Below are 22,844 nucleotides of genomic sequence, written 5' to 3'. Positions count from 1 at the left end.
TCTTTCTCTCAACCTAATATTCCTGGTCTCTCAGGCCTCCAACTGCCTACCTACTACCACCCTTCCCCTCTCCATCGCCCTTCCCTCTCTCTCTCACTCTCACTTCAACAGCACACTAGCACCTCCTGCGAAGATATTGGGAAGGCAACTCCCACCATCATTTCCATCATTATCATAACACCACCACCACCACCACCACCACAATAACAACGTCAACATCATTCTCTTCGACCCCGTCACTTCAAATTCTTCCCTACCTTTTCCCTACCTTAATGTTAATCACAAGCTATTCCTGCACAGCACCCGTCCTTACACAATAAGAGTTTCTCCCCCACCCTCTCGCCTGCATCATTGATCAAGCCATCGTGCGCCCCTCCCTTCTTCCTCCACTCGCCTCTTCGCCTCCTTTCCCGTCATCGCGTGCTGGGCTTTAGCTGTCGTGGGTTTCCCTCATCCTGCCTTCGATGTTCTTAATACTATTCGTACCAATCGGTTACTGCTCGCTTTTCCCGGGGTCGCCACTGACTGATTGGAGTCGCTAATTAATTCGTCTCTAGTATAATATCAGCCCCACGTGAAGGAACGGGATACCCTCCCCCCCGTTTCCCATCCCCCCTCCCCCCCTCCTCCCCCCCCCTCCCTTGTGTGTCAGCACTTGCTCTACTTTGTACCAGGGCTTTGTGGCGTTTGAGGCTTGCTCATCTTGGGGCAAGACTTTGCTGCAATCATTGTGCGCAGGACACCGCTATAACCCGCTGTCAGGGTCCATCTGTGCATCATCGGTCCATCGTCATACTTGGCTCGCTTGTAAGAAACGGTCCCATCTCGCACACCCGAATACACCACTGACTGATGTAAGCTTGTGAGTATCTCTCATCAATGCGCTGAGAATCTCCGTGGCAAGATCCTACATCAACCCACGGCCATCCTTTCTTCAGAATCTTGACGATGGTCGCAAACATGGATCCCTCCTCCGTCTCAGGGCAGCATGTCGACGACAATCCGCGGACGGATTTAGCGGTTGACACCCACGGGGCCTCATCGGGTTCGAGCCCAGAGAGTCCCGATCTGAGTCGTGATACGAGCGTCGGCGGATCAGATAGAGTATACCCCATCCGATCGATCGTGTCCGTCAACCCTTCTCCGACCAGTCCGTCTCAAGCCGTTGCAACGACTAGCTCCACGCAGTCTCGAAGCGGAGCTCGATCCTACTCGATCATCGATTCCGACACCTGGGATCAAATTCGCACACAACCCGTCCTTACCCCACCAAGCGAGGCAGCTGCCAGTAGTAGCGAACCTCAGTACACCCCGTCAACCTCCGATTACGCCTCCCAACAACCATCCGAAGGCCATTCACGTAACTCCGACGCCGGCATACGGGTGCCTGTCGATTCAAACGGGGCACTACTGCCGGTGGACAAGAACAAGACGCATGTCACCTCCCGCTTCCAGCATGTCGTGACTGCTGGCGGACACGCCGTGATCACCGGCAACACGCCCGATACGTTCATGGCTTGCGAAGACGAACCCATCCACATTCCGGGGGCGGTGCAAAGCTTCGGAGTATTGCTCGCCATGCGAGAAGACGAAGATGGCATACTGTCAGTTCGGGTCGCAAGCGAAAATTCAGAGGCCATTCTAGACCACTCCCCGAGCAGTCTGTTCGCCCTGGAGAGCTTCTGTGACCTGTTGTCGGAGGATCAGGCGGACATTCTTCTTGATCATGTCGACTTCGTTCGTGATGAAGGCCATGATCCCAGTGCGGACGGGCCGGAGGTGTTCATATTGTCGGTGAACGATCGAAGTGGACGTCCCCGACGATTTTGGTGCGCCATTCATGTGATCCCTACCCAACGAGAGGTCATCATCTGCGAGTTTGAATTGGAGGATGACCGGCTCAACCCTCTCAACATGGGCGGTCGCACAACGCCCCTGACCCAATCCGATACTCTTGGGTTTGATCCCACCCCCGAACAACTGGCGAGCAGCACCGTCAATATTAGCCAACCACTACGAGTCCTACGGAATGCCCGCAGGAGACGCGGTGAAGCCGCTGCCATGGAGGTGTTCAGCATCGTCAGTCAAATCCAGGATCAATTAGGAGATGCTAAAACTCTCGATACACTCCTCAACATTACAGTGGGTCTGGTGAAGGAATTGACCGGGTTCCATCGTGTGATGATTTATCAATTCGATAGCGAATATAACGGTACCGTCGTGGCGGAATTGGTTGACCCGCGGACTACCAAAGATCTCTATAAAGGGCTGCATTTCCCCGCTGCGGATATTCCCAGACAAGCTCGAGATCTGTATCGCATAAATAAAGTTCGATTACTTTACGATCGGGACCACCTAACTTCGCGGCTTGTCTGCCGCAGCGCACAGGATCTAGAAACGCCTTTGGATCTGACCCATGCCCATCTACGAGCAATGTCGCCTATTCACATCCGTTACCTCGCCAACATGGGCGTTCGATCGTCCATGTCCATCAGTATCAACAGCCCCAATGACTTATGGGGGTTGATCTCATGCCATACCCACGGCGACGCAGCTATGAGGGTGCCTTTTCCTATACGCAAAATGTGTCGATTGATCGGGGACACCCTTTCGCGCAATATTGAGCGTCTTTCCTACACTTCACGATTGCAAGCTCGTAAGCTGATCAACACCATTCCGACCGATGCAAATCCCTCGGGTTATATCATCGCCTCGTCAGATGATATGCTCAAGTTATTTGATGCGGATTATGGGGCTATTTCAATCCGCGGCGAAACCAAAATCTTGGGCAAGTCAACCGAATCTCATGAAATGTTGGCTTTACTAGAGTTCTTGAAGATGCGTCAGCTTCATTCGGTGGTTGCATCGCATCATGTAACGAAAGATTTTCCCGATTTGCACTATCTTCCAGGCTTCAAGCATATCTCGGGTATGCTCTATGTGCCGCTTTCTTCCGATGGCAAGGACTTCATTGTCTTTTTCCGCAAGGGCCAGCTGACAGAGATTAAATGGGGCGGCAATCCTCATGAGAAGGAATTCAAAGATGGCCATTTGGAGCCCCGAAAGAGTTTTCAGGTCTGGAGCGAAACAGTGATCGACCAGTCTCGTGAATGGTCCGAGTCGGAAGTTGAAACTGCCGCTGTTCTTTGCCTTGTATATGGTAAATTTATCAAGGTCTGGCGACAGCAAGAAGCCGCTCTGGAGGGATCGCAGCTGACGAAGCTACTGCTGGCTAACTCCGCCCATGAGGTCCGGACCCCGTTGAATGCCATCATTAACTACCTAGAGATCGCCCTTGAAGGCGTTCTGGATACCGAGACTCGCGACAATCTCACCAAGTCATATTCTGCCTCCAAATCTCTCATTTACGTCATCAACGATCTCTTAGACCTCACCAACACCGAAAAGGGCCAGAATCTCATTAAAGACGAGGCTTTTGATTTACCTCAGATCTTCAAGGAGGCGACTGCCATGTTTGAAGGGGAAGCTAAACGCAAGGGCATCAAATATACTGTGATCACTCATCCAGGCATTCCTCGGACGGTCCTAGGCGACGAACGCCGCGTGCGACAAGCAATCAGCAACCTCATTTCTAATGCAGTCCAATACACGACCGAGGGCGAGGTCACTGTCGAACTCTGGCGCGCTCCTGTCACCCCAGAGCCCGACGTCGTCACCATCCAAATGACAGTACTTGATACGGGATGCGGGATGTCTGAGACCATGCTCGAAACCTTATTTCAAGAGCTTGAACAAGTTTCCTATAACGACGACGACACTTACTTCTTCGATCGCCATCCCAAAAATCCAACCGAGGCGAACGCAGGAGAAGGAGAAAAGGGAGTCCTGGGCTTGGGCTTGGCGTTGGTGTCGCGAATCGTCCGCAACACGCACGGTCAGCTCAGTGTCCGGTCAGAACAAGGCAAAGGAAGCCGGTTCCAGATCTCACTCCAATTCGTGACCGCAAGCCATGAGCAGCCGGAGTTAGAGCCGACCGACATTCCGGCTCATACTGATAGTCCGACGCCCTTCCAGGCGAAGGAAGAATTTGTGCTCGTGGATAACAGCTCAACTACTCCTCACGAGGGCCGACGACGTAGCGGCGACAGCTCGCGAGCTGATAGTGCTGAGAAATCACATCCCAATCAAATTCCGATCGACAGCCTCAAAGATAAGCTTGCTGGCGTATCTATCCGAGAACTATCCAAACTTGCCCAAACCGAGTCAGCAGATGACGCCGCAGAGTCCTCACAACCTGATACAAAGGTGCTCGCATCTCCTATCACGCAACCATCGAAGGGTCAAACGGTCCTTCAGGATTCCGAGCCTAAGACTCCCTCCGGCGTCTATAGTATCCTCGTGGCGGAAGACGATCCTATCAATAGCAAGATCATCCAGAAAAGACTCGAAAAGGCCGGCCACGCTGTTCACTTGACTGTCAACGGCGAGGAATGCGCAGCGGCATTCCGTGCTGATCCTGCGCACTATGACCTTGTGTTGATGGACATACAGGTAAGCGATGATCCATCTCCCATCTAACGATATGCACCACTCTGACTTTCTTGCCTTTTTCCAATCAGATGCCTATCGTCGACGGTCTGAACTCAACCAAGATGATTCGCCAGCTCGAGAAGGAGCCGAACTGCTCCCTCTCCCCGATCGCAGAAGCCAACAACCGGGTGCCTATATTTGCAGTGTCCGCCTCACTTCTTGAAAAAGACATGCCCTTGTATGTTGGTGCAGGCTTTGATGGATGGGTAATGAAGCCCATCAACTTCAACCGTCTTAATGTGCTTCTCAATGGATTGGAAGACCAGAAAGCCCGCAGCAATGCTACCTACCGGCCTGGAGATTGGGAGAATGGGGGCTGGTTTTAGGTTGTCCCAAGCCCTTACGGCTCGCTTACCCTCCGACTTTATTCCCCTCCAACTTCCGTCCTCGAACTCCTACCGACTCTTCTATCTCCGATCATATCAACCCATATGATTCCGGAAACCCTCTCATCTCCCTACCCGTTTATCCTTCCATATGACGAAGAACGAAAATCTTATGACCGGTTACGATGCCTTTTGTTTCCAGAAGCATGTGATCTTCGTATCTTTTTGTTTTATCCCTGTTGGGATTACGTTATCAAAGTCATAATGATGAAAATTTCGTTGCATTTACACCTGGGTTTATCCCACCGAGATTCCTTTTTTTTCTGTTTTGTTTTTTTTTTTTTTGCCTTCTGGGACCGCTGTCACTCAAACCATATATCTTTTTCTTGTATACCCCACTAGTTTGGACTGGGCCTTATCATTTCTTGTTACCATCAATGGCCAGGGCTTGTTTCTTATTTCTGATTCTCGACTACATGTTTTTCGTTCGAGTAACTACTACAGCTTTTGCGCCGCTCCAAATACACCTCAGCCTTCTAGTCTTCTGTGTCTTGTGTGGGACTTTGTATGTGTACGTTTATTAGGATTCTCTTTTGGAGTTACGGGTTGTTTCGGAAGTCCGTTGATGCAGATAAGATGGGCAAGTTTCGGATTGGAGTTTTGGCTGGATGCCATTGGCCTCTGCGAGGAAGAATGTGACTCACTTTCCATGACCTTAAACTATAGTCACCGCCGGTTGTAAACCCTTCCTCTTCCTCGTATTCTGTTCGGTTTCGATTGGATCTATACCTTCACGCTCAATGTCACTCTCCCCCTTCTCACGCAACCTTGTGTAAGCCCTCTGTATTTCATGATGTAGCAGCCCCCCCCCCCTCCTCCCCCGTCCAGATATGTACATGTACACATGCATGCCTCGAATCCCCAGGCGGTTCCTTTATTGTACTGTACTGTACCTAGGGAATTTCCCAATAGCTTGACACAAAAACATGCCATTCGCACCTTTCCTTCTCCAGCTTCTTCCCTTTTCGTTTCTTTCTGTGTGTCTTTCTCTATCCCTTCCTTCCGAGAAATAAAACGAAGAAGACGAGGTAAATATGGATAGAGCTGGAGTATAGAACAGGCCGCCTCCCATTCGCGCGATTTTGGGGAGGATTCGAAGGATCTATCTATTGTCTATCTGGTTTGTTTTGCTTTTGCTTTTGCTATCTTTTGATTTTTCTTTTTCTTTTTTTTTTTTTGCGTTTGTTCCATCAAGATAGGGTCCCAGGCCCTCGGACCTTCGATTCATCCTTCCCTTTCCATTTTCGAGGTTTCGGGCCTTCCTCGCTGAGATAGGACTGTATGCTCATCCTTTTTCTTTCCCGAGGCTTTCCACCTTGACTGAAGGACTGGTGAACTTTTGGTCTGAGGGGGTTAGAGCCAAGTAATGAATCATTTGAAGATCTGGGGGAGGTTTGTTGCTTGCAGCTGACAGGGGGAGGGGTTCGGGAAAGAAAGGAAGGAAGGAAGAATCATTAGGTGGATGAGGTCAGTGGAATTGCTGATGGGCGAGGCTGGGGGTGCCGAATGGCTTATTTGGGTTGATTAGCTTGCTTGTCTTCTTGATACTTGATACAACAGGAATGTGTAAGGGAAGGTGAATGCAAATGGGCCAAGGTGGAGGGGATCATAATATCTTGGGTGGGTATGTATCTCCAGAAGAGTATTGGGACCATATTACATATGGTCTATCATAACATACGGGGACATCTAATAGCATACAGGGAAACAGGCTGATAATCTCGTTCTTGGCTACATGATACATAACAAGAGTCCATCCCTCCAAGGTATAGTCATCACTGAAGAAGAAAAAGTAGGTCTGCAGACCAGTGCGACACGAAAGAACCTTTTGTATTACATATTCCGGTGAAACGAGGAAGAGCGTCAAGACATCAACGCCAACCAACACCGACGGCTTCTCATACTGCGTTGCTCCATGTTCGCGGTGTGAAATGCTGCTGAGCGCTGAGCGTGGGCTCGAGGGCTTCGAGGTCTTGTCGGCCGTGGACGAGAGGGTCAGTCGACAGCGTGCGGGATGTGGTCGCCATCGAGTCGCCCGTCCCGGGTGACGAGGGCGTCTCCGGGGCCTTATTCGGGTTGACTGTCACTTCTTGGTGGGTCTGGGTCGTCTCCTGCGAGCTTGGCTGTTGGCCGGACTGCGCGCCGGTGCTGCGCGCAGACCCCTCGTTGAATTGCAGGCCATCGACCTCGTGGGAGTTGTTAAAGCGGAGGGAGCTGCCCTCAGTTGCCTGGTGATGACAGACGCCCGGAGCGCTTTGAATCAGGCGGATCAATTTCCCCAGACTGAAGAACTCCAGCTTCAGTTTGAGGACCGAGAAAAAAGCTGTCAGCGCAGAAATAATGTAGAGCTGGCCGCAGAGGACGACGACCACGATGATGATGTCGGTGACAACCATCATAGTGGTCGCGACGATCAGATAGAAGACCATCTTGCGCCCTTCACGGCCCTTGATCATGATCAGGGGCTTGAGGTTGCGCGCCGTCGCCCAGACGAAGACGCCGCCCACGATCATCTCGCGTACGCAGGTGGCTGTCACGGAGAGCTTCTCAAAGGTTCTGTAAAGGTTTCTGACATGTCCGCCATCGGGAGAGGCGGAAATAACGACGATGATGGCCTGTGGGAGTAGAAACACCACCGAACTGATGATGATCATCCAAAATAGCCATCGGATCTTGCGGCCACTGGTGACGAGGTGAAGCCGCGAGTAGATGACCAGGGTGTTGCCCACATTAAGGGTGGGATAGCATATCACAATGACGAAGGCCAGACCAAAGCGTGCCTGGGGTACTGCAAACCACAGAAGTGTGATGACAACGGTGAAGACAAGGGTGGCCAGGGTCGATAAGAGCAGGCTCCAAAAGTACAACCCCCGGCGACGTTTGAAGAAGTCAAATATCAGAAGCAGGAGCTCAATCGAGCCAAACGCGGCAACCGCCACGAAACATGCAAGCAAGAAGGTCTTTGGAAGAGATACAGTGCGGATCAATTGAATCGTGCCCGCCATTATTGTCTCGGTTAATGTTTGGTTTATTGTGCAATCATGCTCTCTGATATCAAGAAGATGTTCATCAGGGAATAGTGCGAAATAAATAGGTATGTGGATATTATAGTCGAAGCCGAAGCTTTGAGGCATTGGGGCCTCATAGATTCTAAACAAAGAAGTCTCAAAACAACAGAGAATCTGGCTCGATGCCCAGGCGCTACCGCACATGATGGGTGTGCTGAGCTAATAGAATCCTGGACTGTAGTGATCTCCATTGAGTCGCGTCAAGAGCAACCGATAATCGGGCAGTTTGAACTGCTGGTTGATCCTTTCCATACCGTGGTTCTCATGCTTTTGACAAGGGTAGCTGTCAAGCTTGTCCGTAGCGATGGCTGAAGGCTTGCTTTATCCGAAGTATGGTAGCTTCGATTTTCTACCCAGCAAATGCAGACTATGCATTTCCGACCGCCGAACATCGACCACTTAGATGCCAAAATGCTATCGGTAGGAGAGTTACGCATCTGCTCGACATGAATGACTCCATTTCGACGTATTGCGAGGATGGCCGAAGGTGATTTCGCGTAAACTGATACTTCCCAGCGTGGCGAACCATTCAGCAGACGGTAGGTCGGGCCTTGGTCGTATCTACCTAATCAATTGCTGCCGATACTGGCAAGCTGAAATCAGAGCGAAGAGCTCCCCTTGCATGCTCCGTCACGCTCTACTGCATTGCTCTGAATTGGCCAAAGCTTATTGCCGTCCCATACCGTGGTTGGTGGCGGCAGTCTCGCGAGTCTGGAACCGCCTATGTGGTCGAGCTTTCGACTCGCCAGAACTTCAGACAAAGAAACCGCGAAAGATTCTCAGTCATGGTTAGGCCCTCACATCTCAGAGGCATATGCCACAGAGCTAATGTGGGCGGCGACTTGGTGGCTTCCCCGACAATGTTTGGGTCTACGGTGGTCGCCCTCCCTCGCCTGATCCCTGCGCAGACCCCTGCTGATCGATGCCAAATTGGCTAGCAGGCTTTCAGGGTTGAATGCGGCTAGCTCTGCTGTCAACCAGGGACTCGATCCTCGATCTCCAGGGTTAAGCTCGCTGGCTATTGTTTGAACTCGAGTAGCATGCAATGCAATACTGCCTGTCGCATTACACCCTTGTGAACTCTTTGTAATTGGGTAGGCCTCCCTATGAGAGGAGGGTTAGTGTCAACCCCACTGATCCAAGCACGCAGGAGATGATTTCCGGCAGGTTGTTGTGAGTGGCCAAAAAGACGCAAGAAGCTGCAGCCGGTTTATGCATACGGAGTGCCCTGGGCCTCAACCGCGGGGTGGGATCTCGTAGATACAACAAGCTAGGGCATTCTTCCAAATGAGAAATGGTAGGAGGAAGCACTTTTCCTGTACTCAGGCAGAACTCCAACTCAGCAAGATCTCATAGAAACGCTGCCAGCTGATATCTGCCTAAGCCAGACCCACGGGGGTATCTAGACAGCCGACGGAGGTCCAGATGCTCATGCTTGTGACACGGTGACGAGGCAACGTCCGCTGAGTTATATTTGGAATTGGTCATCGCCAGTAGCAGGCGCAGGCGCAGGCGCAAATGGGAGTGTGGTCATTGACAGAAAGCATGAACAAAGAACGAAGACCGACTCAAGTGGAGGGGCGAAAAGTGTCGAGTATGGAGTGTGGATTGTACAACCAGTAAAATGTAGGAAGTAAATAACCTTGGAGGAGACGGAAGAGAAGCGGAGAGGGGAGAGAGAGAGCCTGAGGCCGAGGGGAGCTTCAGGCCGTAACCGGCAAGTGGTCTGTGCGGCTGCAGCTGACGTTGACGTCGTTGTCGTTTTCCCCCCTCAAAGCTGAGGCAGCAATTCGTTCCCGCATCTCCAGCATCCAGCCATCCATCCATTCTTTCCTTTCACTTCTTCATTCAGTCATTCTTTTCCATTCCAATATCATCCCCTCCAGGGAACTTACGAAGATCTCCCCGTCTACCAAATATGCTTTTGACTTAGCCTCATTCCATCCTTGTTTCCCGGTCTTCTTTCACTTATCCAGAATTCAGTTTAACTTGCTACACGAACAACACCGCCATGGTGCGCCTGTGGCCTTTCAAGGTACGTTCCACACCCACTGATCGCGACTCCCCTCACTCACTTGCGTCGGGAACCTTCCCCCAACATCAGGCCGAAGACGACTCTCCAGCATCCTTCGAGAAAGCTCTATCAGCCCTATCCGAGAAGATCACCCGAACCACCAACCGCCTCGACCTTCACCGTCAACACGCCCGCCGCTTCAAGGCCCTCTGGACCCTCTACACCACCTTCGCCTACCTCCTCTACTCCATCATCTTGGCTCTGGTGCTAGGATGGCAGAACTGGGGGATGGCTGAATACGCCGCCATAGTGGGCGGGCCTATCCTGTATGACCTCATTTCCCCTTCCCCTTCCCCTCTCCTCAATTACTAGCTCCTTTCCTCGTCTTGTCTCCAACAAACCTAACATACCGCTTTCTCTACGCAAACAGAATCTACACCGTCCGCACAGGCGCCACACGGTACTACGACTACCGCATCACCAAGACACAAGCCCACCTCGACTCCCTCCAGAAACAACGCGACGCCACCATCGAGAAACTCAAAGAAGCCACCCGCTACAACTCCACCCAGCAGCTCCTGGAGAAATATGGCGGTGGCGCCCTCAAGCGCACCAAGTCCCGTACCGGCGACGAGAGGCGCAAGTCTGACGCCTCCGCGGCGGCCGGCAAGAAGCGTAACCAACAACAACAGCAGCAGCCATTCGTTCAACGCACGGGGCTACCTCCACCCCCGACGGCCAATATCCGTCGTACACCGCAACACCAACAACAACAACAGCCGCAACCCCCCACTCCCGGTGGTGGTCAGCCGCAACACCTTCCTCCCTCTCCGTTCATGATTCCAGGCCACGAGCAGCGGCAGCAGCAGCAGGGGCCCAGGTCGGGGCCGGGGTCAAACCTGCCCTCACCGCCTGCATTCGACGAGCCGGGTTTTGCGCCCAATGCCTTCTCCTCCACCCCGCCGCAGTACATCGAATCCTCACACTGGTATGATCGGTTGCTGGACGTGTTGCTGGGCGAGGACGAGACGCAGCCCAAGAACCGCATGGTGTTGATCTGCGCCAACTGTCGGCTGGTCAACGGCCAGGCGCCCCCCGGGGTAAAGTCCCTGGAGGAGCTGGGGCGCTGGCGGTGCGGGAGCTGTGGCGCGTGGAATGGCGAGGAGAGCGAGGCCAAGAAGGTGCTTGCGGGCATACGGAATGAGCCTGCACTTACCGCTGCCGCCGCCGCTGCCGCTGCCGCTGCGGAGAACACCGATGTCGAGGTCCAGTCGTCTGTTAGCGAGCGATCGGACGACGGGGTGATTGTTGCGGCCAGTGACGATGAGCACGTCGATTCGGGGAGTGATGGCGTCGAGGGGGCCGAGAATCAGTTGTTGGAGGATGAAGCAGAAGACGAGGAAGAGGAGGAGGTGAAGCAGGAGGAACCTGTTCCGAAGACGACTCGTGGACGTGGCAAAGCGGGGAAGAGAAAGGGCTGAGCTACGATCGTAGACTCCTTAGGGACTTTCGTATCATTGCTTTTATTCTCTTGGTATGGTTGGGACAATACATCACATCATTCTTACTCCAATGAGTACGTAGCTTGTGCGTTTCACCTTTCATTACGGATTTGAGGTACATGGCAAAGCTAGTCAGCTGTATGGAATGACGATATAGTTAGTTATACCGAGGCATTCGGTGATTCAAAATCGATCATAGAATTCCAAGCTTCCGTTATCGTTCAGCCAGCATGAAAGCCCATACGCTTGCCTCGTTAATAGCTCAATCTTCTCCTGTCTAGTTCCGTTCCTAAGTATCATGTTTAGACCAAAAGTAGTCCCAAAATGGCAGTCTGTGATCAACCCGATAACCATTGCAAGCCTCCAAAAGGTGAACACTCTGATCTCTTCTATATATTTGCCCAAAAGATACCATGTGATTGATCCGGTCCAAGTACTGTAGTACTGAAAGTAGGGCGAACTGCCGTCTCCCAAGAGCGTCCAAGCATCCAAGAAACACCCTTCCTCCAAGAGGATTCCAATTTCCGATCCCCAGATTGAGAGTAGGCGTCGGCAAAACCATAGGCTTATCGTCGTTACCTTCGTCCTTAAGCCCCCCTACTCTTCAGAAGCTCGATGGCCTGATACGCCGCCTTGACCTCCGCTTCCTCGGCGCACGAACAACCCTCGACCACGACCACAACCTCCCCAGCTATCTCGACCTGACACCGATACGTAGCGTCTTCCTCCGCCGCCGCCGCCGTCGGCCCCTGCGCCTCGGAGACCACCACCCGCTGCGACGTGAACACCGTACCCCCCAGCCCAGCCGCCGCAGCCAACTGCTGCGCCACCATCTTGGGATGAACCACATCCACCCCCTCCGCCAAGACGCGGCGCAGGAACCAGAGCAGGCCGATCCTCTCTGCAAAACTAACACACTCATCGAGACTTCCATCGGAGTCCACGAAGATCGCCCCGAGGACGCTCTCGATGAGATCCGAGAAGAACTTGTCGGCGTTGAGCGTGGAGAGGGCCTGCCAGGGGTACTGGGGGCCGTGGTGCAGGGTGTCGAGGATTGAGGCGCGGAGGGCCCGGTGACGGGTGAGCGCTTGGTCGCGCGCGTGTTTGAGGTCGGTGCCGCCGCCGCAGCGCATGAAGTGCCAGAGGGACAGAACCTCGGTGGCGGAGGAGAGGGTGATCTGATCCGCGGCGTGGGTTGCGACGTGGGTGCGCGCTTGGGTGAGGGAGAACTCCATGCAGAAGAAGGCGAGGAGGTTGGCGTTCACGACGGCGTGTTTGATGCGGGTCATCTCGCCCTGGGAGATTTCCGTGGGGTGGGCGAGGAGGGTGGTCAGGATGACCATGTCCAGGACGGCGTCGCCGAGGAACTCGAGGCGTTGGTACGATTGCGTCGAGGCGTCGTGCTGGCACGACGGGTGGGTGAGCGCCTCGACGAGGATCGTGGGGTTCTGGAACGTGTAGCCGATGCGCTCGACGAGCTTCTCGTCGTTGACGGTGTGCTGGGTGGGGGACTCGGCGGGGGGCAGAGCCTGGCCCAGGTGTTCGAGGTCAACTTCGGGGAGAAAGCGTCGGATGCAGGCGTGGGCTCGATCAAATCCGCCGTCGAGGTACGCTGCGCCGATGAGAGCCTCCACTACATCAGCAAGCACCTTCGTCGACATCGAACGTCGACCGGCAGCAGAGGCTAGTTTCTCGGAGATGAGCGGCGCACTCCACTTGCGCGGCATGGAAACCTTGTTGATGATGAAAGCGTCCAGCCCGGCGTCGAGCGCGGCGCGAGCGAGGCGATGATTCTTGATGATCGAGTCCCTTCCCTGGGACAAGTACCCCTCGTGCCAGTTGGGGTTCTGGAAGAAGAGCTGGCAGGATACAGTGAACTTCAAAACCGTGTCACCGAAGAATTCATACCGTTGATAGTTCGTTAAGGCGCTGGCTGAGGGTGTGGTGATGGCAGTTATAACATGGCCGGTGTTCGAGAAGTCGACGTCTTGCAAGATCGTCTGACACAGCCTCGTCGCAAGTAAATTCGCTTCCAGTCTGTCGATAATAGCAGATATGAAGCGGCCAAAAATGCTCTGCGTAAATGAAAGCTTTTCGATAGTGCATGAGTCTGCTGGTATAACGCACACTCGCGCAGAAGTGACGGGCATATCGTCATCTATCTTTGCAGCCAACGTTTGGCGATGCAGAAGGTTTCTCCTGCGAGGGAGGCTGGTACACTCGACTTTCACAACAGTCAAGCCGTCCTCTTCTGTTACAATCCACTCCCGGAAAAGCATCGGATTGTTGTAGCAATCTCTCACGACACCCATCACGGCAGGGTGATGGTTGCGGGCATACACATCACAAGCAGACTCAATACCCTGATACTGGAGGAACCAGCTTTCCAGCTCAGTGTGAGGTACGTCGGGCCCAAATAGCAGCACAAAGTCTTGCTCTGGTGTCGTAGGTTTCGAACTAGTTGCCCTGAGGAGAAGTGAGGTGATCGACCCGATATGCTCTACGGCGTCAGCAGTCAGACCCACTGCCCGATTGGGAGCCTCAAAGTTCAATGTGAAGGTCGTGTTGCTGTCCCAGAATAAAGTCATCGGGTTGAGTATTGGCAACACGGTCGGTGTAGTCAACCTCACGTACAGGTGGGCGGCCTCTCCATTGCGTCCAACAGCAATTCGAGTCTGATGGAGATCTGGCGAGGACCATGAATACGCCCAATCAACCCAAGGATCATACTGTTCTGCCACTTCTAGTAGAGCTGGAATGTCCGCAGCATCAGTCTTCTCGAGTTCTTCTTTGCCGGTGAACGGGAGAAGATTGTCGTTCAGCAAACCGAACTCGTACAGCGCTTTGTATGTCTGAAAGGCTGCTTCTTTTCTCGCTGCCCGTTCTGTTTTCCACCATCGCTTGCCGTCGGTGCGACGAACGTTGGGGTGAACACATGCGGGAAGAATCACTGTTCCTCTCAGCAATCCTGCATCGTCCATTTCATACGAGTATTCGGCCCGAGTATCGACATAGGACTGACGGGGCAAGACATCGCAGAAATGCGTCAGATGTGCGACAGCACCATCTGCCGTGAGCACAGCACTGTATCAGGCATTAGCTGGATAATGCGATAGTAGGGTTCTGAAATCGTGCATACCCGGTAGACTCAACGATAAGTCTTTCCGTCACTTCTTCGTTGAGCTCCTCAAGGGCACACGCCTCCAGCAATCTCCGTTCGTCATCTTCGTAAGCTCTTATCATGGCTTGCTCAAGAGATTCCCATCTGCTGGTTCCAGCAGATTCGTCATTATCTGCGAACATAATGGCATAGGTCGACTCCCTATGTCGTGCCCGCCCGCGACGCTGCACAAACGATTTCAAATTGGGTGGCTTGTCGTAACAAACCACCACGCTACATGCACTAATGTCAATACCCTCCTCAAGCACATCGGTTGCGACTATCAGGTTTGTCTGTCCACTTTTGAAGTCGCTCAGGGTTTCACGCTGCAGTCGAGGATCCAAGAGCTCGCCCAGAACGTCTTTGCTGCCACCGTTGGACCAGCCAACATAGGCGGCAGAGCGAAAGCGACCCCTCGTCGACGGGTGGACTGACAGGAGTCGCGCCAGCACACTAACAGTTACACGCTGCTTTGCGAAGACCAACCCTGCAAAGTTCGGGTGTGCTCTTTCGTGCAGGAATCCTAAAAGGACGCCCAGTTTCCGAGATATTCGATAATCATCCGCGTTGGGTGATGTGAGCGTGACTTTCGGGTCAGGGAGTTCGGACAAGAATCTAATCAGGTAGGCTCTCTCCTCATCTGTCCATCCCGACGCGGATTGAGAGTCCTCTGACTTCGATCTTAGTTGTTCAAAGGACGCAGCGATGTAATAGTCAGCAGCCCACTCCCCGAGTTCCTCAAAGATATGTGTGCTTCGGGCCACGAATTTCCTCAGCTGCTCGCGACAAAAGGTCTTGCCTGAGAGAAGCACTTTCTGCAGTGCGGTCCCATTTACGGGACTTTTTCGCAGCTGCCTGACATACGGGTCAGTTTCAATGTCGAGATCCTGCCAGGCAATTATAAGGGCTCGCAATGTCCTGCTCCCAATTACCTCTGTCTCAGGATCAAAAGGAGTATAGAACATTGGACGCAGATGAGGGCAGTGCGTGAACCTCCGCAGCTCGTGTCGATGCTTGCGGGGTGTCTTGCAGATTGCATCCAGGTTGGCCTCGATCTTTCTAATTTCATGGCGGTCAACACGGAGAAGACAGGCCAACATGTTCTTGACCACACTCACCGGAGCTCCTCCGGCTTGGATCTCACAATCGGACTCGCCGTCAGACCCAATATCTTTGGCACTGCATTGTAGCCGTACTCCGCAAGAGCCGGATGATAAAAGTCTTGCATTATCTTATTGGCTGGGTGACGTCGCATGCAATGGTGGGCTAGTGTTGTTCGATATCATAAGCCTCGTCCTGCTACCACCAGTAAGAAGCTCTACGCCGCTCACTTACCTTCATCAAAGATTATCAAACCCACTTGACCGATCCTCACGAATCCATGGCTCATAGCATCGGCCAAGACCGCATGTGTGGAGAAGACTACCTGGACGTCCTGAAGCACTGCATCCCAGACGGTCTGGTCTGTCCACAACTCCACTTTATCTAGCCCGGTGAGCGTTCTTGCTCTCATGGCGGGGATATGCGCTGAGATCGCTTGATGCTGCTGTTGACACAGAGCAACAGTGGGGGTCAAGAACCAGATCAACTTCTCGCAACTCGCATCAGTTGAACTGTGTACATCGGAGGTGCAGTGCTTTTCTTTTTTCTTCTCACCTTGTGTGGGTTCCTCTCCAGCTCTGTCTTGATCCGCAACAAGGCTCTATATAGTCATGATTAGGGTTGAAAGCATACATAAGTGCCTGTGGGGGCATAGTAGCAGAGCATACATGTGCGTCTTTCCGCTGCCAGTGCCCATCTAACAAAGCGAGAGACGCCGTTAGTTGTCCGTTTGACCGGTTTGCCGCTGTTTGACCTCACCGTTACGATGATATTGCCTTTCAAACTGGCCTCATACATCTCCGTCTGATAGGTCCGGGGCCGGTACCCGACGGGATCATCGGGTCCTTGAATCAGAGTTGGGCCAGCCATGTTGTCGAACAATTCTTCAGCATGGGGAGATTGAGTGGAACGGTATGTGGCATCCGAGCACAGATGGCTCTCTCTCTCTCTCGTCTGACTGAAAGGAGGGGCAATGCTGGAAAGTGTAGGTGGGGGAAGATGATAAACAATAAGTGTGGGGTAAGCAAACTTAACAAACCCTGTCATTAAAACCCATGGATAGGTACTCTTAGAGATCATGTCCAAGCCAATGAGGGGTCTCTGTTTGTGAGAAGAGAAAAAACAAACCTTCACATCGCACTTTTATACAGAAAATGTTCCAGACCCAGCCTCCATAAATAGAATAATCAAGTCACTGCAGCGGACGGAAAAGCACCTCCACGTTCAGAGGAGTCACTCTTCCGGTAGCCTTCTTTGCCTTCTCCGTGTCACCCATTTAAGTCAAATTGAGGCGAGAAAGAGGCATAAATAACAGAATTCTTGGACTACAATTTTTGAAAGTGATGATGATGAGGTCTGCAATTGAGTAGGAAACATATATAAAGGCATGCTAGCGTGGTTATCATTTTCTTCCCTTCTAGGTTTCATATGATAAAGTAGACAGAGAATATGAAGAGTGAACGCAGAACGCCGCTTCTTCCTGAGCCAGAGATAATACCTAGATACATGGCGCCTTACACCGAGGAGGATACATAGAAGGGTGGGAGAAAAACTGCAAGCTAGAGCAATCGGGATGGTTAAACTCGAGGATCAACGGGGGCAGAAAAACAGCAAAAAAATAACGTAGAGTAGGTGATCAATATGACGTGATGCCTCATGAAACAACCGGCAAGCCGTGGCTCATTTCCGTCTTCGGGACGTCGGATGCATCTGGTTGACCTTCATCGGCGCGCGGGCGGCGAGCTTGGAAGTTGTTTCCTAGAAAATTGGCTTCCTCATTCGGGTGCTTGCGCATACCCAGACCAGCCACGGCGATGCGGTTCAGCGAGTTCATATCGTCATTGGGCGCAGATGCTTGCGTTTGGGCTTGAGGCTGTTGGGGAGGTCCTGGAGGAGCCTGGGCAGGTGCCCCCGTGGGTGCTGGACCGGTGCCAGGAAGGGACAGGTCTGCTCGTGGCTGGCTCAAATCAATGTTGCCGGGCAGCTCGGGGATCTCGCCCTGCGAGTCCAGTAGCCGGGATTGCAGGTTGATGATGTGTTCTCGCAGCTGGTAATTCTCAGCCTGAAGGGCCTTCAGCGTCTCTGACATGCCATCGAATTCCTTGACTTGTTCTTCCAGTTTTCGGATGTAACTCTCTTTCCGTTGGCGGAAAGCTCTCTGCTAAAGTCAGCCTCGCATTCTCCGAATTCTCATTCAGGCGACAAGGGCTTACTCACTTGTGCGGCACGATTCTGCGCAGCGCGCTTGGAGGTCGACAGCGGTCGCTTGCCATAGGTCTTGGGCGATTCTTGGCTCGTAGGCTCGGGTTGAGGGGGTGTTTGCGGGGGACCACTCAGCATTGTGGCGCCTGAAATGGCAGGGTCAATGTTGTTCTGATCTCGAGGACTCGTGATATTGGGTTGCATATGCGGAGGCGGTGCCGTCTGCGGTTGCGGGCGCGGTTGCTGTGGGTGAGACATATGTTGATGAGCAGCTAGCAGCTGATCGTGCAGCACTGGTACAGATGTCGCATTAGCATTCGGGTCTCGCAAGTCAAGGTCACTAGTTTGGCGAGGTTGGCCGCCAACAGACGCGCCCGTTGAGTCGATGTCAGCTACGCGAGAAATTTTCTGGTCGCCATAGCTCATGTATCGACTCAACTCTAATACTGGGTCAAGAGGTAAGAGCTTACCCTGATCCGCATGATCCTATGAGACAGGTCAATGTTAGCATCATCATCACTGTTGATCATTCAGGTAATCGTCGCGACGCGACCGGGGAGGCGCTGAAGACAGTCGCGTCGTCGATTCTCGGGTGTAGCCCCCATCGTGGACCCAAATCGCAGCCGAAGCGACCGTGAGAACAGACAGAACAGGGTCCGATGTCTACAAGCAAATCACTCGGGAACGATCTGGGGCAATGGGTGGATGGGACAAACGCGATCTGATGACAAACCGCGACACGATTAGGCTGCTTACCTGAGCAGAGGTTTGCATGCTTGGATGCGGCGCTGGGGCTAGTGTGGGCTGCATCGAGAGTACAGAATTCGAAAACAACGAGGATGCGCCCAAACAGAACAAAATATCACCAATTCGAGTCGGGCAAGGGGGCCGTCGAACAGCTCAGCTTGTATAGAAGTCCTGGTTCTCTTAAGAAGGGAGAGAGGATGTAGAGAATGACAAGGGAAACGGAGGGGAGGGAGAGGATGAGGTAAGCAGACGACGTCGGAGATAGCTTTCCTGGAAGTGGAAGTGCTAGCGCTAGTACGGTACTTGGTGAGGTGAGGTACGAGTTATGTCCGTTTCGCTTTGATAGTCCAAATGCTGACTATTTTTGGCGTTGAATAAACCTGGGGGGAAAGGGAAGGGAGGGGAGGACTGATCTCGTAAGCAAGTGAGACTGGAAGGGGGGGGGGGCGATTAGTTAAAGTATCAGTCAGACGGTGACGTGTAGGACGGAGAAGGGAGAGAGGGAAAGGAAGGGAAGGGAAAAAGGTCACCAACGATTGTTAAACACCTTCTTCCCCCGGCAGCTCCCCCCGGTAGGGGCTGGAATCTGGTGAATCATGATTGCCTCAGGTGTCCAAGCCACATTCCGGCACTCAAGACTCGAGTGCGTACGCCCGGAATAGACTAAATTCCTATTTGGGTTGTTTAGTTCTTGGCACAGTTCCTCAACTTCCGACAATGACTTATGCGATGACTACGGAGACATGACTCCGACTGGTATGTACCTAAATATTACCAGTAACTACAAGGTAGAAGTGTCTGACTGCTAAGAACTTAGCCTGCTTCGTAGGTTCATTCGACCATCCCTCTATTGTAACTGTAGCTATTCTTGTTGTTCTTATTCTTGGTTCGCGCCGATATTGCTGACAAAGCCGTTCATCATTCCCTCGGATCGATGACTGATCCGGCATGCAGGTGCTGACTCATCCACGGTCGGCGTGCTTCTGGGCTTGTATTGAGGCCGCGGATTGTCACAATGCAGAGGGGATTGACAAAGTGGTGCAACCACCCTGAACCAATGATCACAATCGCAAAGGATGGCGTTATCCTTTTTCAATGGGCACTATTGATGGCTACTCTCGGTGCGATATCTCCGAGGCTTCCGTCGGAGTCTCGGCATCGGAACGCCGACACCTGTGGATCAAATCACTATCTTCATTGTTCTTGCAGTTGATAAGTGAAGATCGCCAGCCAGCCAGCGGATCAACTTGGCCGTTTATTTTCAAATACCTTTGCAAATCCAGCACATCGGGCATAGAAATTGTGACGACTGTTCGATACTGCTCATCTTCGTATACAGCAGGTAACTATGTACAGAATACAGTTGATCATGAAACTAATAAACAAAGATATGAACTTGTACTTTATCACAACAAGTCATGAGCTGTATATGAACAATTCCTTTCACACTGGTCACTACCAGGCAGCACAAGCATCATAGTACACAACATCCAACGGTCGAAAAGATGTCTCTTCCTCACTGCTGCTTCTTGGCGTTCGAGTCTCTCTTGAGCGTTTTGATGATCGTTGCGCCGACTTGGGAGGATTCCTTCCACCCTTTCTGCCGCATCCAGAACCGCTCAGCGGGATCCGTGTCATGAGTCGCCCAGGAACGAGCGTCGTCCTCCAGAGTATCACGAGTCAGCTGAGAAAGCTGCTCCGACTGGTCCTCTTTCTGGTCGACATCGATCTCATCGTCACTGCTTCTGGCTCCAACCGTGGACTCCAGATACCTCTTTCGCACAAGGTATCGCTCAGTCTTCTCCTTGCGCACATTCGGAGGCTCAAGCTTGGCCATGGCCGCTCGCACTGCATAGCGCACGATAAGGTAGATATGCTCGCAGAAGAAAATGGTCAGAAGCAAGGCCCATCCTTTGATCGTAGTCGGCTCGCCACCGGGTCCCTCGTGGCTAGTGCTGAACATGTACGCAAGTGCTGCGGTAGTAATGCTACCAACCCATGACAGGAATCCAAGGCTATCCAGCCAGGGGCCAATTGTCTCCGCGCGTTGCGGCCAGGGTCTCTTGCACTCGACGCAGATCTTAAAGAAGTCGGACCGGAGTTCAATCCAGTTATTGATCAGGAACGAAACGGGGACGAGAGGCCAGACCGGAGAGAATAGAGCCAAGTAACCAAACTGGATGCACATCTCGCGCAGATCGTCGGTCACATCATAGTCAGACAAATCGGCCTCATTGCGGACGCGAATGAGGAACTTGGTCTCATCGGGGTGGTCGTCGAACAAAGCCTCTGGCGATTCCTCTTCTTCAGAGCTGGAATCCGACTCCACCTTTCCGTTCTTCTTGCGAAGGTAATCTTTGTATTGGCGTAGAAGACGCTGCTTCAGAAACGGTACGACGGTCTCCATGGCGAGACCGACTACCTGAGCTGTGACGGTGAAATAGATGACTTGCTTCCGTAGGCGATCGGGGTCCATGCTGAATTCAGTACGTGACTTCGTAGCAACCTCTTTCGAGACAAATGGACGAACAGTCACCTGGAAAACGTCAAGGTGTGGCACAATCCGGCTAGCGAAGGGCACATAGACAAAGGCTGTCAAGAACACAGGGAGGTATGATGTGATGAAGTTGATAACGAAGATCTTCTGCGTCAATGCGACATCGTAAGCTTGTTGCGTTTCGTAGTTTTCGTAGTCGTTCAGCTTGGTCGCAACCGACACCAAGACCGTACTCATCGTCGGAATCAAGGCCGAGAGCAAGATAGTGGGAATGAAGACCTGATCCGTCAGCTTATTTGAACGAAGTAGCACCAGGTACTAGCGAGGCCTACCAAGTACGACTTGAGGGGCCCGTTATAGATCTCAGAGATGAAGATCTCAATGGCAAAGCATGTCGCGATAATAACTCCCAGAGCGATGATGGACAGCAAGGCGAAGGGGATCTGGAGCAACTGTCTGCACATGCGCGTTGTCGCTGGAAACACGCCCTTGATCTCCCCGGTACTCTCGTCCCGGATATCTCTTTCCGGCCTAAACTCGCGCCGTTTCTCGCGGACGGCGGAAACTCCTTTGGTCTGCCATCGACAACTCAGGTCCTCCTCCTGCCGTTTCCAGTATTCAATAAACACGATGCACCAGAGGCAGTTGACCACGGAGTAAACAATTGAGAACGACCCAATCAGAAGCCAGCAGGAAAACCCAAAGATCGCGGGAAACAGGAGGAATCTGAAGTAAGACTGAAGGAACGAGAAGTAAAAGCCGACCTAGAGTTCCGCACGGTTGTCAGTTTCCAGACACTGCACTGAGCATCGAATCCGTGAAGGGTACCCACACTCTCTCCGAAGATATTGCGTATCTGATCTAGATCCTCCGGGGACAGGAACGTCTTCTGGCTCCAGTCTTTCATGCACTGCTTGTTCATCTCCTCATCATGCAAGGGAAAGATCGAATCCACATTCTTCCACTCCCCATGTTTCGGAGTGATACCAGCACCGCCAGCCTCCTTGGGTACTGTCATCATGTGGTAGATGACGCGCAGTCGCTCCGACTCGGACTGCGGCTCGGCCGAGGATTCCGGCTCGGGCTCGGTGTTGCGGACGCCATAGAGCCAGTCGCGGATTCTGCGAAAAGAATGAGGACGTCACGGTAAGCGGCAAGTCCTTCATAGAAAAAGACGCAGGTAAGGACCCACCGGGACTGATACACTGCGCGTTGGAGACTCTTCTTGCGCGCAGCACGGACAAAGACCAGCAGAGATGTTTCGTCACCCTGCCTCACTTCGGTTTGTAATCCGACCTCAAACAGCTTATGCAGCAGTCGTTCTAGTTGCTCCGTAGTCTGTACGATGTCTACACAGGGTCAGGGCTGGGAAACTCAATGATAATAGCCAGCCAGGTACGGTGGCGCACTTACCATTATCGCCAAAGTTATAACGAATGACGTAGTCGACATAGTGGTTATTATGCACGGGATCGCGAGGAGTTGTAGAAGCCATATCAGAAGAAGATGTAAGCTTTTAAGTCATCCGTGCGATCGAATAATGTGGTGAGCTCTTATCCAAGAGATGGCCGCTGCGTGAAGCTTTTATCAGGGGATGTTTGGGGGGGTTCCCTTCC

General features: G+C 52.5%; 6 protein-coding genes across 6 annotated transcripts; 2 read left to right on the top strand and 4 right to left on the bottom strand.

Annotated features, from left to right (window-relative positions):
* The first annotated feature begins 647 nt into the window (after positions 1-647).
* Positions 648-5,274, top strand: fphA (putative sensor histidine kinase/response regulator). The gene is made up of 3 exons (XM_020204872.1): positions 648-807; positions 860-4,512; positions 4,581-5,274. The coding sequence occupies exons 2-3, from the start codon at positions 961-963 to the stop codon at positions 4,875-4,877; spliced, it is 3,849 nt and encodes a 1,282-aa protein (XP_020057620.1). The 5' UTR covers positions 648-807; positions 860-960; the 3' UTR covers positions 4,878-5,274.
* Positions 5,275-6,835: 1,561 nt separating this feature from the next.
* Positions 6,836-7,942, bottom strand: ASPACDRAFT_41544 (uncharacterized protein; the record flags this gene model as incomplete). The annotated part of the gene is made up of 1 exon (XM_020200956.1): positions 6,836-7,942. One exon carries the CDS (start codon positions 7,940-7,942, stop codon positions 6,836-6,838), a length of 1,107 nt encoding a protein of 368 aa, XP_020057619.1.
* A 1,978-nt stretch (positions 7,943-9,920) lies between these two features.
* On the top strand, positions 9,921-11,585 carry ASPACDRAFT_77085 (uncharacterized protein). The gene is made up of 3 exons (XM_020204871.1): positions 9,921-10,040; positions 10,110-10,345; positions 10,450-11,585. The coding sequence occupies exons 1-3, from the start codon at positions 10,017-10,019 to the stop codon at positions 11,498-11,500; spliced, it is 1,311 nt and encodes a 436-aa protein (XP_020057618.1). The 5' UTR covers positions 9,921-10,016; the 3' UTR covers positions 11,501-11,585.
* A 523-nt stretch (positions 11,586-12,108) lies between these two features.
* Positions 12,109-16,652, bottom strand: ASPACDRAFT_51188 (putative RNA helicase/RNAse III; the record flags this gene model as incomplete). Its single annotated transcript, XM_020202443.1, has 7 exons — positions 12,109-14,605; positions 14,661-15,740; positions 15,800-15,947; positions 16,017-16,269; positions 16,338-16,383; positions 16,451-16,479; positions 16,542-16,652. The coding sequence occupies 7 exons, from the start codon at positions 16,650-16,652 to the stop codon at positions 12,109-12,111; spliced, it is 4,164 nt and encodes a 1,387-aa protein (XP_020057617.1).
* A 569-nt stretch (positions 16,653-17,221) lies between these two features.
* Positions 17,222-19,112, bottom strand: ASPACDRAFT_77084 (uncharacterized protein). The gene is made up of 4 exons (XM_020204870.1): positions 18,741-19,112; positions 18,455-18,470; positions 18,000-18,277; positions 17,222-17,940 (listed from the first exon to the last, which is right to left on the bottom strand). The coding sequence occupies exons 1-4, from the start codon at positions 18,756-18,758 to the stop codon at positions 17,437-17,439; spliced, it is 816 nt and encodes a 271-aa protein (XP_020057616.1). The 5' UTR covers positions 18,759-19,112; the 3' UTR covers positions 17,222-17,436.
* Positions 19,113-20,045: 933 nt separating this feature from the next.
* ASPACDRAFT_77083 (anoctamin family protein) lies at positions 20,046-22,759 on the bottom strand. Its single transcript, XM_020204869.1, has 5 exons — positions 22,642-22,759; positions 22,421-22,577; positions 22,061-22,349; positions 21,561-21,992; positions 20,046-21,507 (listed from the first exon to the last, which is right to left on the bottom strand). The coding sequence occupies exons 1-5, from the start codon at positions 22,721-22,723 to the stop codon at positions 20,248-20,250; spliced, it is 2,220 nt and encodes a 739-aa protein (XP_020057615.1). The 5' UTR covers positions 22,724-22,759; the 3' UTR covers positions 20,046-20,247.
* Positions 22,760-22,844: the final 85 nt, after the last annotated feature.

Source organism: Aspergillus aculeatus (assembly GCF_001890905.1).
Source record: "Aspergillus aculeatus ATCC 16872 unplaced genomic scaffold ASPACscaffold_5, whole genome shotgun sequence".
Taxonomy (NCBI): domain Eukaryota; kingdom Fungi; phylum Ascomycota; class Eurotiomycetes; order Eurotiales; family Aspergillaceae; genus Aspergillus; species Aspergillus aculeatus.
Note: the sequence above shows the minus strand (reverse complement) of the source record. Positions and strands in the feature narration are given on the sequence as shown.

What these genes read in the sequence shown, in the direction of transcription:
- fphA (XM_020204872.1), top strand. Translation starts at nt 961, where the DNA reads ATGGATCCCTCCTCCGTCTCAGGGCAGCATGTCGACGACAATCCGCGG. An exon ending in TTGTGTTGATGGACATACAG is followed by an intron (nt 4,513 to 4,580) that starts GTAAGCGATGAT and finishes TTTTCCAATCAG; the next exon opens with ATGCCTATCGTCGACGGTCT.
- ASPACDRAFT_77085 (XM_020204871.1), top strand. Translation starts at nt 10,017, where the DNA reads ATGGTGCGCCTGTGGCCTTTCAAG. An exon ending in TGCGCCTGTGGCCTTTCAAG is followed by an intron (nt 10,041 to 10,109) that starts GTACGTTCCACA and finishes CCCCAACATCAG; the next exon opens with GCCGAAGACGACTCTCCAGC. An exon ending in ATAGTGGGCGGGCCTATCCT is followed by an intron (nt 10,346 to 10,449) that starts GTATGACCTCAT and finishes CTACGCAAACAG; the next exon opens with AATCTACACCGTCCGCACAG.
- ASPACDRAFT_77084 (XM_020204870.1), bottom strand. An exon ending in CGCAGAATCGTGCCGCACAA is followed by an intron (nt 17,941 to 17,999) that starts GTGAGTAAGCCC and finishes TGACTTTAGCAG; the next exon opens with AGAGCTTTCCGCCAACGGAA.
- ASPACDRAFT_77083 (XM_020204869.1), bottom strand. Translation starts at nt 22,723, where the DNA reads ATGGCTTCTACAACTCCTCGCGATCCCGTGCATAATAACCACTATGTC. An exon ending in TTATAACTTTGGCGATAATG is followed by an intron (nt 22,578 to 22,641) that starts GTAAGTGCGCCA and finishes GACCCTGTGTAG; the next exon opens with ACATCGTACAGACTACGGAG. An exon ending in GCAATATCTTCGGAGAGAGT is followed by an intron (nt 21,993 to 22,060) that starts GTGGGTACCCTT and finishes GCGGAACTCTAG; the next exon opens with GTCGGCTTTTACTTCTCGTT.